The 14,757-nt window shown below is 27.6% G+C and overlaps 1 protein-coding gene across 7 annotated transcripts in view; it reads left to right on the top strand.

Annotated features, from left to right (window-relative positions):
* LOC107454875 (oxidative stress responsive kinase frayed) overlaps positions 1-3,091 on the top strand; it is a 150,832-nt gene extending 147,741 nt beyond the window's left edge. For all 7 annotated transcript variants that reach the window (XR_011637549.1, XM_071184580.1, XM_071184595.1 and 4 more), the window contains 4 exons: positions 560-612; positions 1,345-1,413; positions 1,490-1,551; positions 2,606-3,091. Coding sequence is in view for 6 of the 7 variants with exons in the window: in XM_071184580.1 (XP_071040681.1) it covers positions 560-612; positions 1,345-1,413; positions 1,490-1,551; positions 2,606-2,686 (265 nt within the window). In the remaining variant the exon portion in view is untranslated. The remainder of the gene's footprint in view (positions 1-559; positions 613-1,344; positions 1,414-1,489; positions 1,552-2,605) is intronic.
* Positions 3,092-14,757: the final 11,666 nt, after the last annotated feature.

Raw genomic sequence — 14,757 nt, 5'->3', positions numbered from 1 at the left:
GAATAGCAAGTATGAAGATGAAAGTGGGGTTGGGTCTATTTTTTAGTGGAGTTGAACAATTATTCAAATAAGTAGACATGTTTATTCTGGTAGATTTCAATATTTTGATTCAAACTCATATTTATGTTTTTTTATTAAAACAAAATTTCCTTTTTATTAAATTGGTTTAAATAACTGTTTAGTAGTAACTGTGGTCCAATTGATATGGAATTATTAAAGAAACTCCAAAATAAAACTTAACAACTTTTATTACAAAATAGGAAAACACTATATACAAACCATCTCGAACCAGATAATCTTACTCGTTGCTGGTCCGGACAAAGACTAACTACTTTTAGGAAAGAGGTAATTCCCAAAAGTCATGTGATGGCAGTGCCATCTCTTAATAGAAATAATAGACAAAATTATAAATTCTGAAAATGCATGTTTATTTTTTACTTACGTAAGAACTAAACAAATATTATATCTCTAAATTTTAATAAATTCGACAAAAATAAAAATACAATGTTCATTTTTGTAGTTTTTTAATGTTGCTGATTTGTTACATTTTTCTTTCCAGAAATGAAAATAAAGAATTAAATGATATTAGATTTGAATATGTTCCTGATAGAGGTAATTTTACTTTTCATTAATAATAAACTTTTTATATTTTTACTGGCTAGTTTATATATATATTTGGTTACAAGCTTGTTGAATTATGATGAAATATTTTTATAACAATTTTACTTTTCTATGAAATATATTTTAAAATATCATGTGAGATTACAAATATATAGTTTGGTTGTAGCTTTATAATCAATGTAGCGTATTTAATAAAGCAAATTAACAAAATTGTTAATTGATATTCTGATAAAATTTTATATTCTACACAGCCAAAGATACAACCTTAAACAATTATTTTAATCTTAAGTTGACTTCTGAATACTCACAAACACTCTAAAATGCAGTGTATCATAGTGGACTATTTTCTTGCTACCTTTTAAATAAAAAAAATTATTCTAGAAACTAAAGTTTGTTGAAGTTCTCGTTCCCACCCAATTTTTTTTTAATGCTACTTTAAATAGGTATGAATAATTAGTACAAAAGCTAATTTTATGAGATTGTGTAAAATTTTCCTAAATTAATTTGATTAAAGATGTCCATTAAAATAGGGTTTCAAATTTTGGCTATCATAAACCAGTTTTAACGATAGTTTACTTATTAATTTGTGATTTTTCTATGGAGTTGAAGAAACTTCTATAAATAAAAGTGTTTTGGATTGTGGGATCACTAGATTTTATCACTGTGAGCCATTCACTGAACTTTTTAGACACACTGTAAATTAAATATTTCTGTTCTTATTAGATACAGCAGATGGAATTGCTTCTGAACTTGTTGGCGCTGGTCTTGTTAATGGCAAAGATATGATTGTTGGTGAGTGATTAGGTGTTCATTTATTGTCGGATATAAGTAATTTTCAGTTCAGTTTTAAGCCTTTTTTTTATTTCAGTTGCTGCAAATTTGCAAAAATTAGTGGACAATTTATCGCTAAAGTCTACTGTATTTGCCTTGGTAAGTATTAATTTTTTTAATACATTCTTGTATTTAAGAAATACAAAAACTAAAAAGTTAATGTTAAATATTATTTGCCATCAGTTTACTATTCAATTGTCTAAAAGCTGAAATGATATCAAATTTTCTGTTTAATTATTTAATACAAATTTAACTAAATTAATGACTATTTAAATAAGTGACTTTAGTTTAAGTATAGTAATGGTATTACTCATTGACATTCTTTAAAGATATGTTACATGAAAGTCTCAGCTGCCAAATCGATTGACTTCAAAAATGAATTGTTATTCAGCAGTTTTGTAGCTATTTGTTTTAATTGCTTTTAAAAAAAATTAGAAGATGTAAATTCATTTATCAGTGAATGGCAGGTTATTATTCTTCTAAAATGTCACTAGCTTTGTAAAACTTTTTCAAAAAATTGACATTAGCAGCTGGTATGTTGAAACTAATAACTGAAAAGCAAAAATTTGATATATCTGGTTTGCAAGAAAGTAATTTTTTCTTTAGATGAAATAAAACTAAAATGAACTTTAATCTGTCAAAGATCTTCATTTTCTGTTGGATATCTTTCTGGTAGCTTCATGATTTGCAAGCTTTTAAAACTTCTGGTCTTTATTTGCATAACGTCAACGTTATTACTAAGATTATTGCGTTTAAAGTTTATCATTTTTTTCTAATTATATAATTTGATAGTGTATTTAATTATATGAGGGATGCGACATAATTTCTCAACCAAGCTCCAATAATTTTTAACATATTTCTAAGGCAAAACACGATTCCATATAGCCCAGGTCTCGAATCATCGGATTATTATTTATTTCAAAGGTGAAGATTTCAGTACATAATAACATCAAATCAGACCTGGTTGATTTTTTTGCTGATAAGGATGAGAAGTCTTGTGAGTGCAGGATCATTTAGTTACCGGCAAAAGGTCATCTAGCAAAAAGGAAGCTTATTTTTTATAATTTTATTTTGCACTAAAAAGTGAAAATTACTTTCTTGGAATTCTTATAACAGTTCAACACATTGAAGTAATTACAAATTTTTATTACAGAATCCAGTATCGAATACTAGTGAAATACCAGATGAAAAAACACTGACAGGCTTCGCACAGCTCTCAGTAGTGACAGAATAAATAACTCATCTTTGGACCAAAGTCAACCCACTTTCATTCAGTTCTAAAAGAAAACCTAGTCCAGCCTTCCTGGCAGTCGCTTTGCCGGCCACCATTCACACTTGCCTCTTATGTCTGGAGAAACTTTTGCTTCACTTACTGTGAAAGATTTATATATAGTTCATTTATTTATGATATGAAAAAAAAAGCCAACTTAATATATATATATATTTTGGACTTGTGCCTTTTGTAACAGACTTCTTTTGTGTTTGTGTCCTATGTCTCATCCCTTGCTAGTTCATAAATTTTGCTTATCAAAGTGTTTTTTTTTTTTTTCTTCCTCTTTTTATTTGCACAAAAGGGGCCTTACAATGCTGTGTCTTCTTATCCCTTTTGAATATGCAGAATAAAGCTTTAGTACTGTTTCTTGTGTATAATAAATTGAAATGTTTTGTCATAACTCTATCACATTTAATCAAATTGCAAAGATTGCAGGCAGGTATGTACTGGCCACAAGCTGCTTTGGAGAAAATATTATTCAAAATACTTCAAGCAGAAAAAAATGCTAACAAATTATTGCACGTTTCCCACAATATTAATCCTGCCATAATTTTTTTACTTTATTTGTGTTAAGAGATGTCTCACTCATATCAATAAAGCTTTTTGAGGTTTGATGGGCCGGCAATAAATTACAAAAGAAAAATAGTGTTTAACATTCTATGCCAAAAAATACTGCAATAAAGCTCGTAAATTCTATCAATTAATTTCATTATCATTTACTAAATTTTTTTACTATAATTGCAGAAATATGCAAAAGAATTGAACAAAATTTGAGTAATTAATAACAAAAATATCATTTTAAAATTATCAAATCAATTTTTTTTTATAAAAATGCCCATATTTCCGTGAATGTTAAAGCTGATTTTACGAAATTTTGTTTAGTTATTGCATACAATAACCAAGGTAATTTATATAAGTAAGCTTATTGCTATATTGTTTGTCACAGGGTATTTAAAAACATTTTTCATTCGGATTTATTGCCGGTCCCTAAAAGCTTTAAACAATTAATATGTGTGTAAAATCTCATAACCTTAACACAAAGTTAAAAACTAATTCTCTATTTTTTATTGGTTAATTGTTTAAACGGTAAAATAATAGTTCTTGTACAAATATTTCTTTCAGAAAAATTAGACTATATTTTAAAAGTTATAATAAAAAACAATTCACGATTTTTACAAACTACTGATAACTTCCTACTAAATGTGGTTAGATCACTTCACTTTAAATGCACCAATCAATTTCTAAATGTATAAATTTTTATTTTGATAAAAAAAAAATGGGCAAAAGATATTTTGTATTAAAATAAAAAGTTTGTTATCAAAACAACCAAATTCTACACATAATAGATTATTTAAGCAAAAAGATTAGAGAAAAGAAACTCTTCTCTTAAGATCTGATTAAACTTTTCAGTTTATTTTCAAATGGAATCAACAGAGCAATTTAGAATTGGCTCCAAAAGCTGCGTGCCTAGGAACTGATCCATTCTTTTTCACTCATTAATCTTGATGTAAAAACAAAATACCATGTATTTGTTAAGCAATGCTACTTGTAAGTTCTAATCCAAAATTTTTGTATTTTGACAAGTAAGCATTTGATGTTAACCAATTTTGATGTCTCTATCAAACATTAAGAATAAGCAGGAAATGTTAGCTTTTTTTTTTTTAACACACATGTATATATGCTCGAGGTCGTCGGGCTACCGAAACGGGGGTGCCATGCCCTCCGCAGAGGATCAAAATTGTGATGGCATGTCCGGGATGTTTCCCAGACCGTCGCCAATAGCCCATTGTGCAGCTCTAGTGCGACGTAAATTAACAAGAACAAAAGAAGAAGAACACATGTATATAAAAGAAAAAATCTTAGTTATCTTAACTTTATATGAAAGTCGTCTATAAATTAATAATGGTATTTAAGAAAAACAGTACTTGATTTAGAATTCCACTGCTTGAATAATATAGTAATAACTCCAACTTTTTCCAAAGCTTACATCAAACTGTTCCTAAGCATAGTTTCCAGTTGCGTACTTTACAAGTTCTTTTAGATAACTGCACAAGACATAAAAACGTATCATCAAAATCATGGGATTCTTTCTCAAAAAATATGGCTTATTATATGTTGCCTCAAGCACTAAAATTTAAAATCTCTTGCATTTGTTTGAAGTACATACTAATACTTCTGATAATCGTGAGACTTGCAAGAACTCAAATAATTCTGCCTTTGTATAATTTTTTGGTTATCATTCATAGAAATGAAAATTGCTAAGAAAACTATCATTTAATATTAAAATTTATACAATATTACTAAAGTTATTTGACAGCTTTCAATTTTTACATCTTAAAGGATATATTGATAAGGTTTAAATTAGAAAACCAATAAAAAGAATGTTTGTGAAGAACCTATATTATAAAAAAAATCCTCTCTCTCTTTACTTCATACTCTTTAAGTGTTCATAAAATGTAAATTTATTAACTCTTGATCACTCAGAGTTTTAATAAATTTTTCAAGTAATGATATTTGCTTTACCATCCATTTAAATCAAGAAAAATTATCATCTTTTTTCTCTTTGGTCAACAGATTTAGCATGGCAAGTCAACTGCAAAATAAAACTTTTTCTTACAAAATTTGAGAAACAATGGATGTAGTGTTTTAATTTTTAACCGAGGGCAGTATTTAGCCTTTGTTTATTACTTGGTACAGTGACAAAAGTAATGAAATAGAAAGAAGAAGCCACTTACCTTTTGATATATTTGCACAATGTTACGATCATTTACAACTAAAGGTAGAGAGTGAGAATGACCACATCTAAGCATGATATAGCCAGGTAACATGGGATTCGAATTGTTAGGGTCATCGTTCAACACAGATTGTAGAACCAGGGAGTACATAAATAACATCAAAGGAAAGATGTATTTTAATGTGTGGATTCACAAAAAGCGACCAGTAAATCGTACTAATGTCACTGTTTTTTTTTTTTTTTTAATCCTAAGCTCAGCCTGGATCAGTTGGCCAAAAACTGTCTTGCTGCCCAACATAAATGTAAAATACCAAAAGGAAACGCCTCTTCAATGTCAACACTTTTTTATTTGAAATAAATAAGTAGATGTAATCACTTTTTAACAAAGACATGGGGCAAACTACTGATTCTTTTAAGATGTTGAGAGGTAATCATGGCCCGTCGAGCTATGAAAACAAGACAAATTCCTTTCTTTCTCGGTAAATAGAAAGAATTGTGTAAAAGACACTCCCAACTTTTTGCAACAACGAGTCCGCAGATTTTGTCTTGATGAATAAATTATAGTTCATCAAGAGGGGAGTGATGTGGCAAATACAAGTGTGTCTGCCTCCTTATTGCCACATAACTTGGGATCCATTGAAAAAGAATTTTTAATAAGATTATGAATAGTTAACTTACAAAGAACTTCAAAAGAGGATTACTTTCGATTTACCTAAAATTTGGCCAAATTAAGAGCATCTTTTGACGCTTACTGTCCCTCAGCAGACATGACAGCCTCTCTTCTATACAAAGGTTAAACATGCCTATTTAACTCTTAATACACTTAAAAAATTACTAAATTTTTTTATTTTTTTTTAATAACGCAAAATTCTTTGCTCCAAGAAAAACTACCAGTTAATTTTTTAACAAGATAATAACAAATTCACACTCTTAGTATCGCTTGTTATGACAGGATTCGGTTTTTCTTTCTTTGTGTCTGTAAGGATTTAGAAACAATCCTTTGAAAGTACATACAACAGCAAAAAAAATATGTAACAGTACAACAGATGAAGCAAAAAGCCCGAGAGTGGGAATGAATTTAGAATGAACCCAGATGTTTGTCGTGTGGATTTGGCCTCTGAAAATATTCATGTCTCAACATACAAGTAAATAAAAGACTTTTAAAAGAAAACTGTGCTTTTCTTTTATGATTTATATATTTTTATGTTATCAATAAATTATTTTTTATAATTAATACTGGCATGAAATGAGTCATAAAGCAAGTAAAAAGGCATCTAGCCATGTGGTCTATTTCCAAGTGGGCCAATTAAAAACTCCAAGGCTCTTTCTTACAATGTCAATAAAATTTAATTTTAAAAGTGGCTTTTTTAATTATAATTTACGAGCTGTATGATATTCAAAATAAATCTATAACATAAATACTACAAAATGTCCATGAACTAATTAGAACAAATATGCCTTTATCAAAGGATTTTTAGACTTTCCAAACTGTGCATAGGTAAATGTCAAAAATTATTCACTAACATAAGAAGATTCTTTAAAATAAATTCAAATGCAAATAAATTTATGGATGTTTTTATTTCCAACAGAATATACTACATTTTAAAAACTAAAAAATAAATAAAATTTCATAAATTACAAATTGAACCAGTACAGTGGAATGAAAGAAAAAATAAAATATACAACATTCACTACATACAAAATTAAGTTAACACTAGTATGACCAGCTACAAACATGAACTAAAAATAGAATTACACAATATCATCATAAAACTTGAATACTTGATATTACTAAATACGATTTGCCCAACCATTTTATATAATTAATATTCAAATATACTAACACACCAGCTAAATGCTATATAACAGACTAGGAACTGTCCATAATATAAATTAAATTTTCAAAACTATTTTACATAATAATTAATACTCAACTCCATAAAAAAAAAATATGTATATGTTATAAGGCAGATGGTAATTTTTTAATACATTTAATTTATAAAAATATTTTACATTACACATTTATATATTTTTCAGAAAATATTGAAATAAATTGTTTTATTAAAATTAGGAAGGAAGAATATAAAGGTTTATTAAAAAATTATGAAAAAAGCATGCCTTAAAAAATACAAACATACAGCTACTCTAAACAAGCATTTATTAATCGAAATAAATAAGCGGATAAAATTTAATCTTTTAAAGATTACACAATGACGACCGAAATTTTCATTACGTTCAATCTTGTCCAATTAGATGAATAAAATTTTCAGAATAAATTGAATGTGAACAAATATAATTTAATTAGGGACAATAAGAGTTAGGCAAAATTTCTATAACTATATACATAAATACTTTACATGAACACAGTTTTAATTTTGTTGAATTTTTCAATTTTGTAACAGTAAAAGAGAGGATTAATCACTTTTTCTGCTCGTAAAAATTTTGAAAAAATAATAAACAGATGAATGTTAAACTTTCTCATAATATCTATAAATTTGTTCATTCACTCGAATTGAATATTTGTTCATAAAGCTAGGGATAAATTAAAATACAATAATTTGGCAATTGTTTATATGAAGCATACAAAACATACCCAAACACATCAGCTAAATAAAATAAAAAATAACAAGAATTCACGATATTATATTATACCCGAATTAATAACTTATTTAAAAATTGATGAGAAAAGAAGCTTTTAAAAAGTATTCATGAAAAGAAACTAAAATTAGTCAAAAATGCAATTGAAAGACAAAATATGAATACTATATTTGTGATTCAAATATAAATTTAATAGACAGAATCCTTCCACATCAATTCTGACATTCAAGATATTCTAACTAAATAAAATTTTTTGGAAACTAGAATTTAAAAGAATCTAAGAAATTGGTCAAAATTACAATTGAATAATTAAGATAATGAATTTTTTATTAAGAAGACCATATTCTAATAAATCTGAAAATTACTTCAGAAAGTGATTTGGATCAGAAAAACTTTTCTGAAAATCAAAATATTCCAAACCAATATTATTTCTCGAAAATTACCCGTGAAAAGAATTTCAGTAAAAATATTTATAAATGAAACCAAGGAATTGGTCAGAACTGCAATTGAAAGAAAAAAGTATGAATTTGAATTAAGATGAATACCACATTTTTGATGTCAAGAATACTTTTACATACATAATCCTTTCTGAAATTCAATATTTTAAAAATAATTAACAAGTAAAATATTTAATCTACAGGTTTTAATTTTTGTTTAGCCGAAACATTATACTTCTTGTGGCCTCTCCTTTTTCATAAACTGTGTCCTGTAAAATTAATGATTTTTTCCTTTAAAAAATGTATAATTTTGATAGAAATGAAGGTATTACAGAAGAGAGAACTGAGAGACAAAGCTTTAACAGTTTCCCAAATATGGGAGAATTTTTCTTCCCTATACACCATTTCTCTAGCTAATAATATGAGAAAACTAGCTTTACTTTATACCGAAGAAGAATTCAGGTTGACAACTTTTTGAGTAGCCAGAAGATAGTTGATAAGAAAATAACATAAAAATAAAACATTTTTCTAATAAATGATTTTTAAAAATAGAAGAATAAAATATATTAAGAATAAACTTCAAAAATATATATGGATTTTTAGAAATGATCCATCTCATTTAGAAGCAGTACTGTAAAGAACTTAATAATGAAACTATGAATCTACCATTTAAAAAAGTAAGATTTTTGAAGGAAAAAAATTATCTTCGTTCAATTTTTGAAATATATAGCATGTGTAAACAAGGAAAAAAATATAAATGCAAACAATGATTATAAAATTGTAGAGAACAAGCATCAAAAATGTAATTATTAAACATTTTATACTCAGTCAATGCAAGATAATATACACAAATATATATTTTAATTGTAATTAAAAAAAAGTAAGACATAGAAAAATTTTCACAACATTTCATATCTATATCCAATAGCTGTGATTTATATAGTGGCATAAAAAAAAATATCACAAGTGTAGAAAAACATGATAGAATGTTTTATTTTTTGTTGCATAAAAATACCCTTGCACAAACATAATGGTTAAATAAAACTTACAACCTAAATATAATCCTTATCCACCTATAATTTTATAATAAAGTAGAACATAAATTATCTAAACAAGTTGGGGCTGGAACCACTTTGAATATTTAAAATTGTAAAATGCTACCCCCGGGTGGCGCTACCATCGTTCCGATTTGAGTTCTGTTTTTTTTTTTTTTTTTTTTTTTTTTTTTTTTTTTTTTTTTTTTTTTTTTTTTTTTNTAAATCTTAGCGTCATAGCTTGACATTTGCAAAAGTTACGTAGCCAAGAGTACATCTATCTCTGTGTGCGTTGGCGATTTTTTACAATTTTAGAAATGGACTTAAATTTGCAACAATTAAATTTTGCGTAAAAAACGGATTTAATGGTGCGCGAACGTTGGAAAAGTGTTTCGGCAACGATTCTCTAAAGAAAACGGTCGTTTATCAGTGGCACGAGCGTTTCAAAAGTGGTCGTGAGTCAAACAAAGATGATGAACGCAGTGGCAGACCATCGACGACGAAAACATTGATAAAGTAAAAGAAATGTTGGTCAATAACCGCAAATTAACCCTCAGAGAGATAGCGGAGGGCTTGAACATTGCCTATGGATCTGTCCAAAACATTTTGGTTAATGATTTGGGTTTCCGTTGTGCAGCAGCAAAGTTGGTGCCAAAAGACCTCAATTTCATGCAAAAAAGAGACCGCGTTGAGGTCGCAAAAGACATGATTTGCAAGGCTGAATCCAATCCCACATTCATCAAAAGGATCATTACTAGAGACGAGACGTGAGTTTATGAGTATGACACGCAATCCAGACATCAGGCAAGTGAATGGCATTCATCAAAGTAAAAATCCCAGGAAGCACTGATGGACATACCGAAAACCGAATATAAAAAATGTTTCAAGGATCAAGCGCTGGCATAAGTGTGTTGCAGTCGATGGGGATTACTTTGAAGGGGACAATATAGATTTAGATGAACAAACTTGTATTTTTAATTTTCTGAATAAATTCCGGGAACTTTTTGATCAAGGTGGTATATGATCTAACAAGCATTCCTTTAGCGAAAGAGGAAGCCATGATGTTTTAAGTTGAACTACAACAATGAATTGACTAATAAAACTATTAGGTTTTATTTCTTTATCATAAGCAAAACGACTTCATTGACTAGCATACCTTTTAACAGGTTTACAAGTCATCTAACATTTAATTTTTTAATCCGAATTTTAAAACCCACAGTTATTGGGACAGGAATTGCTATAAGTAATTGAAATCTCAGGATAATAGAGGTATATTGTTCAAACCATCACTTTCCTCAATAAATTGAGTGAATGTTATAATGTGTGGTGCAATACTTATGATTTGGTGGAAGTGAAATTCCTTTAAATGACAAAAAAAAATGTTTTTCCTCTCACGTCTAAACCCTCGTGTGTTAATATGTACCACAGTGAAAGTGGAACCATTTTAAATTCTAAAAAAGGTTTAGTTATAAATTATCATTTAAATGCAAGCCTCATAAAAGTGCTAAAAAAATAAAGGCAACATGTTTTTAAAAAAATAAAATCAAAACTTTGTTTGGAACAATATACATGCAACAGAATACTTCTGAAAAGGTCAAACGGCTAATTAAAAATTGTATAATTTGTTCTATTTAAATAAAATAAAGTCAAATTTTGTCACTAAAGAATAATATTTACTCTTTTTAAATTCAGAAACAAAGTTTAAACAGTTTCAAATATAATTTCATTTTTGGAGCACTGAATAATTTGAGATCCAAGCAAAGAAAATTTGTATTGCACTGTTGCATTAAAAAAAATAATCAATAAGTTAAGATATTCCTACAAATTAATATTTAATTGAGCCCTTATCAAATAATTTTAAAGTAGGATTTCAACTATCTTGAAACAAAGTGAATATGCTGCTTAATAGTTTTGCACAAAAATAATTTAGTGGAAGACCCATCAATTTATCCTTTTAAAAGTTTTAGCTGGTTACTGCTTTGTTGATTGGAATCGATAATTTTTAAGATTAGATGAAATAAATGAGTCAATGATAGTGAAACTACAAAAGTCCACCCTACAAGTTTTGTTACTGAATTTGCTGAAAATGATTAAAAAAACACATGACCCCTGAATTCATCTACCATAAAAATGTGATAAGCTAAATTTGTTAAGTGAGTTCTTTTTCATAAATGATTTCAAACAGTCTGAAACAATGAATCCTGCGGGTAAGACTATATGCCTAAATGATGTATATAATTAGTGGCCGGACTTTAGGTTTAAACAAACAAATTTTGCAATTTTTACAAGCATTAGTAATAAAAATAAAAAAATGCTAGGTCAAACTTTAAATCCTTCAATTTTTTAAATCTGTTATAAATCCTTTGAATTTGTAGAAAAGGGGATGCTTTAAACACACAAAAATTAGAAATATTAGAACAAAAAACTAAAAATCAAGAAAAATAAAGACAAAATAATATCAGGGAAACTACAAAGCCTAGAAATTATTTGAAAAACTCTGACAATAACTACTGTAGTCTGAGCTTTGAGACACAAGAGCACATTAATTAATAAAAACTGAGGAGGGAAATCCGAGTATATATATATAAATGCTGAGTTTGGTAACAGAGGTATTCAGTTGAAAAGTTTCGGATAATGGAGGTTATGCTGCAATGGTTAAATTCTTTTGCGAATTAAGAAATTAAGACCATAAGCATTTACGAAAATCAGAAAAATCTAACTGAGAATATGGAAAAGCTTTTTTAAGAGATCAATGAATTTTGTGTGAATTCTGTACATGAAAATGCAACATACCTAAAATTCAGCACATAATTTTACAGCAAACTCTAATGTAATGGCAATACAATAAAATTATTTATCAATGAAAGTTTTAAATTCACTTTTATTAAAAAACAAAACTAAATAAATAAAACTATATCAAATGGAATGGGGAGGTAAACAATTAAGAAATATAAATAAAAACTCATTTATTTTCCATTTTATCACCCAATGTACCAAATATACTTCAAGTACAGTAGAGCGCCGATTATCCGAACTGCTCGGGACCGAACGTGGTTCGGATAATGAAAAGTTCGGATAATTGGAAAGTTGTTTAAAATCTAGTTTAAATGATTATTATTTATGCACTAACTTCCCTTTTTCCAGGCTTAGAACTGGCAGTACTATTTAAAATAGCTCTGGCGTGTTTAAAAAAAAAATTTCAGCAATTTTTCAATCGTTTTTATTTATTTACTTCCTTTTTTTTTCATTTTGAATTTTTTTGTCAATTACCGATTTAAACCTTCTTTGTCTATTTTCCATTGCAAAAGAAATCCAGTAAAGACTTTTGTTTTAAAGAAGATGCTCTTTTTTGAGCAGCCTTTATTCTTTTTAACTAAATCAACTGAACTGGATCAGCATCATTTTGACGTTCTAGNTTATTTATTTTTTTTATGAAATTTAATTAACAAATTTTAAAAGATAAATGTAAATATAAAGATAATCCTCCTAAAAATAATAAAGAAAGTGTATATTTATATATTAGGCAAAACAATTATTGACTAATATCTTATTTAATAGATATTTTAAAAATATTTTAGTTTCCTTAAAAATTCGAAGTAAGAAGGAAACTTTTAATAGTTACAACTCATAGCTCCTAGTTTCAACAATTTTTAACAGTTTTTATTCAAATAATTGTGCTTTATTTGTGTTTGTAATTATTCTTCATATCCACAACACACTTCTCAACCCCTGAAAAAAAAAAGTACAGTAGAGCGCCGATTATCCGAACTGCTCGGGACCGAACGTGGTTCGGATAGTTGAAAGTTGTTTAAAATCTAGTTTAAATGATTATTATTTATGCACTAACTTCCCTTTTCTCACTTTTTCCACGCTTAGAACTGGCAGTACTATTTAAAATGGCTCTGGCGTGTTTAAAAAAAAATTTTCAGCAATTTTTCAATCGTTTTTATTTATTTACTTCCTTTTTTTTTTTTTCATTTTGAATTTTTTTGTCAATTACCGGTTTAAACCTTCTTTGTCTATTTTCCATTGCAAAAGAAATCCAGTAAAGACTTTGTTTTAAAGAAGATGCTCTTTTTTGAGCAGCCTTTATTCTTTTTAACTAAATCAACTGAACTGGATCAGCATCATTTTGACGTTCTAGACTGTCAAAATGAAGCTCGCATTCTTGGAAAATAATTTTAAGTTGAAGAGGGCTAAAAGGGTATGTAGGTTTAACTGTATGTATGGCTACTATAAGAAAACTGCTAAAAAGGTTGTAAATTAAATATGGTCATTAAATGTAGTGGATATTATTTATTCTTCTGAATTTAGAAGAATTGTCGATAAGTTAAAAAGTTCTAAACTTGAAAAAAAGGGGGGGAAACGAATTCGGACATAGTTCGGATAATTGGACGTTCGGATAATAAGGGTTCGGATAATCGGCGCTCTACTGTATATTATTTCCGAAAGAGATAAATCAGTTTCATATTTTTATGACAAAAATTTATTGTCTACTGTCTAAATACTCTGTTTTAAAAAATAAGCCATTCCCCTTTATGTTTCAATCATTTTTTTCCCACAGCATTTACATATTACAAAGAAATTTTTTGCATAATTCTAATAAGTTTATGATTCCCATAAAATAAACATATCACAGCAAAAATAAATAGACAGATATATATATATAAAAGTAATAATAAGATAATACTGAAATTAGAACTGATAATAAGATAATTAAAAATATAAGATAAATGATCCGGCATTCTTAAATTGCATTTCTATAATTTAAAAACAAGCTAGCTTCTTAAAAAGAAATATTTCAATAGTTAGTACTTGTTTTATTAAGTAGAATAAAGATTGTGATCAATAGAGAAAATGAAGTTAGTATTATACATAAGTCAGTATCATATATATCCTTTTTATGTCATACATAAAAAGGATTCGTTTTTACATATTTAAAATGCGTACTTAAGGCTAAATAAAAGCATTAAAATTTATTTTATTTGAAAGCTAAAATTTATATTTTTCAAATATAAGATGTGGAAATAAATTTTCAACTAAAAACTTTTTTAATTTTCAGCTTATCTGCTCACTCTTTAGAATAAAAATCATGAAGATACTAGTTGGAAAATCAGGTAAGTTTAGGTAAGAACAGAAAGTTTATGTAACATATTGTTTTATAAAATAATGTACATTTTTATCGCCTTTATTCGCAAAGTTATTTTACGAGCATTTGCTTTAATAATA

This window comes from Parasteatoda tepidariorum, chromosome 1 (assembly GCF_043381705.1).
Source record: "Parasteatoda tepidariorum isolate YZ-2023 chromosome 1, CAS_Ptep_4.0, whole genome shotgun sequence".
NCBI lineage: Eukaryota > Metazoa > Arthropoda > Arachnida > Araneae > Theridiidae > Parasteatoda > Parasteatoda tepidariorum.
Note: the sequence above shows the minus strand (reverse complement) of the source record. Positions and strands in the feature narration are given on the sequence as shown.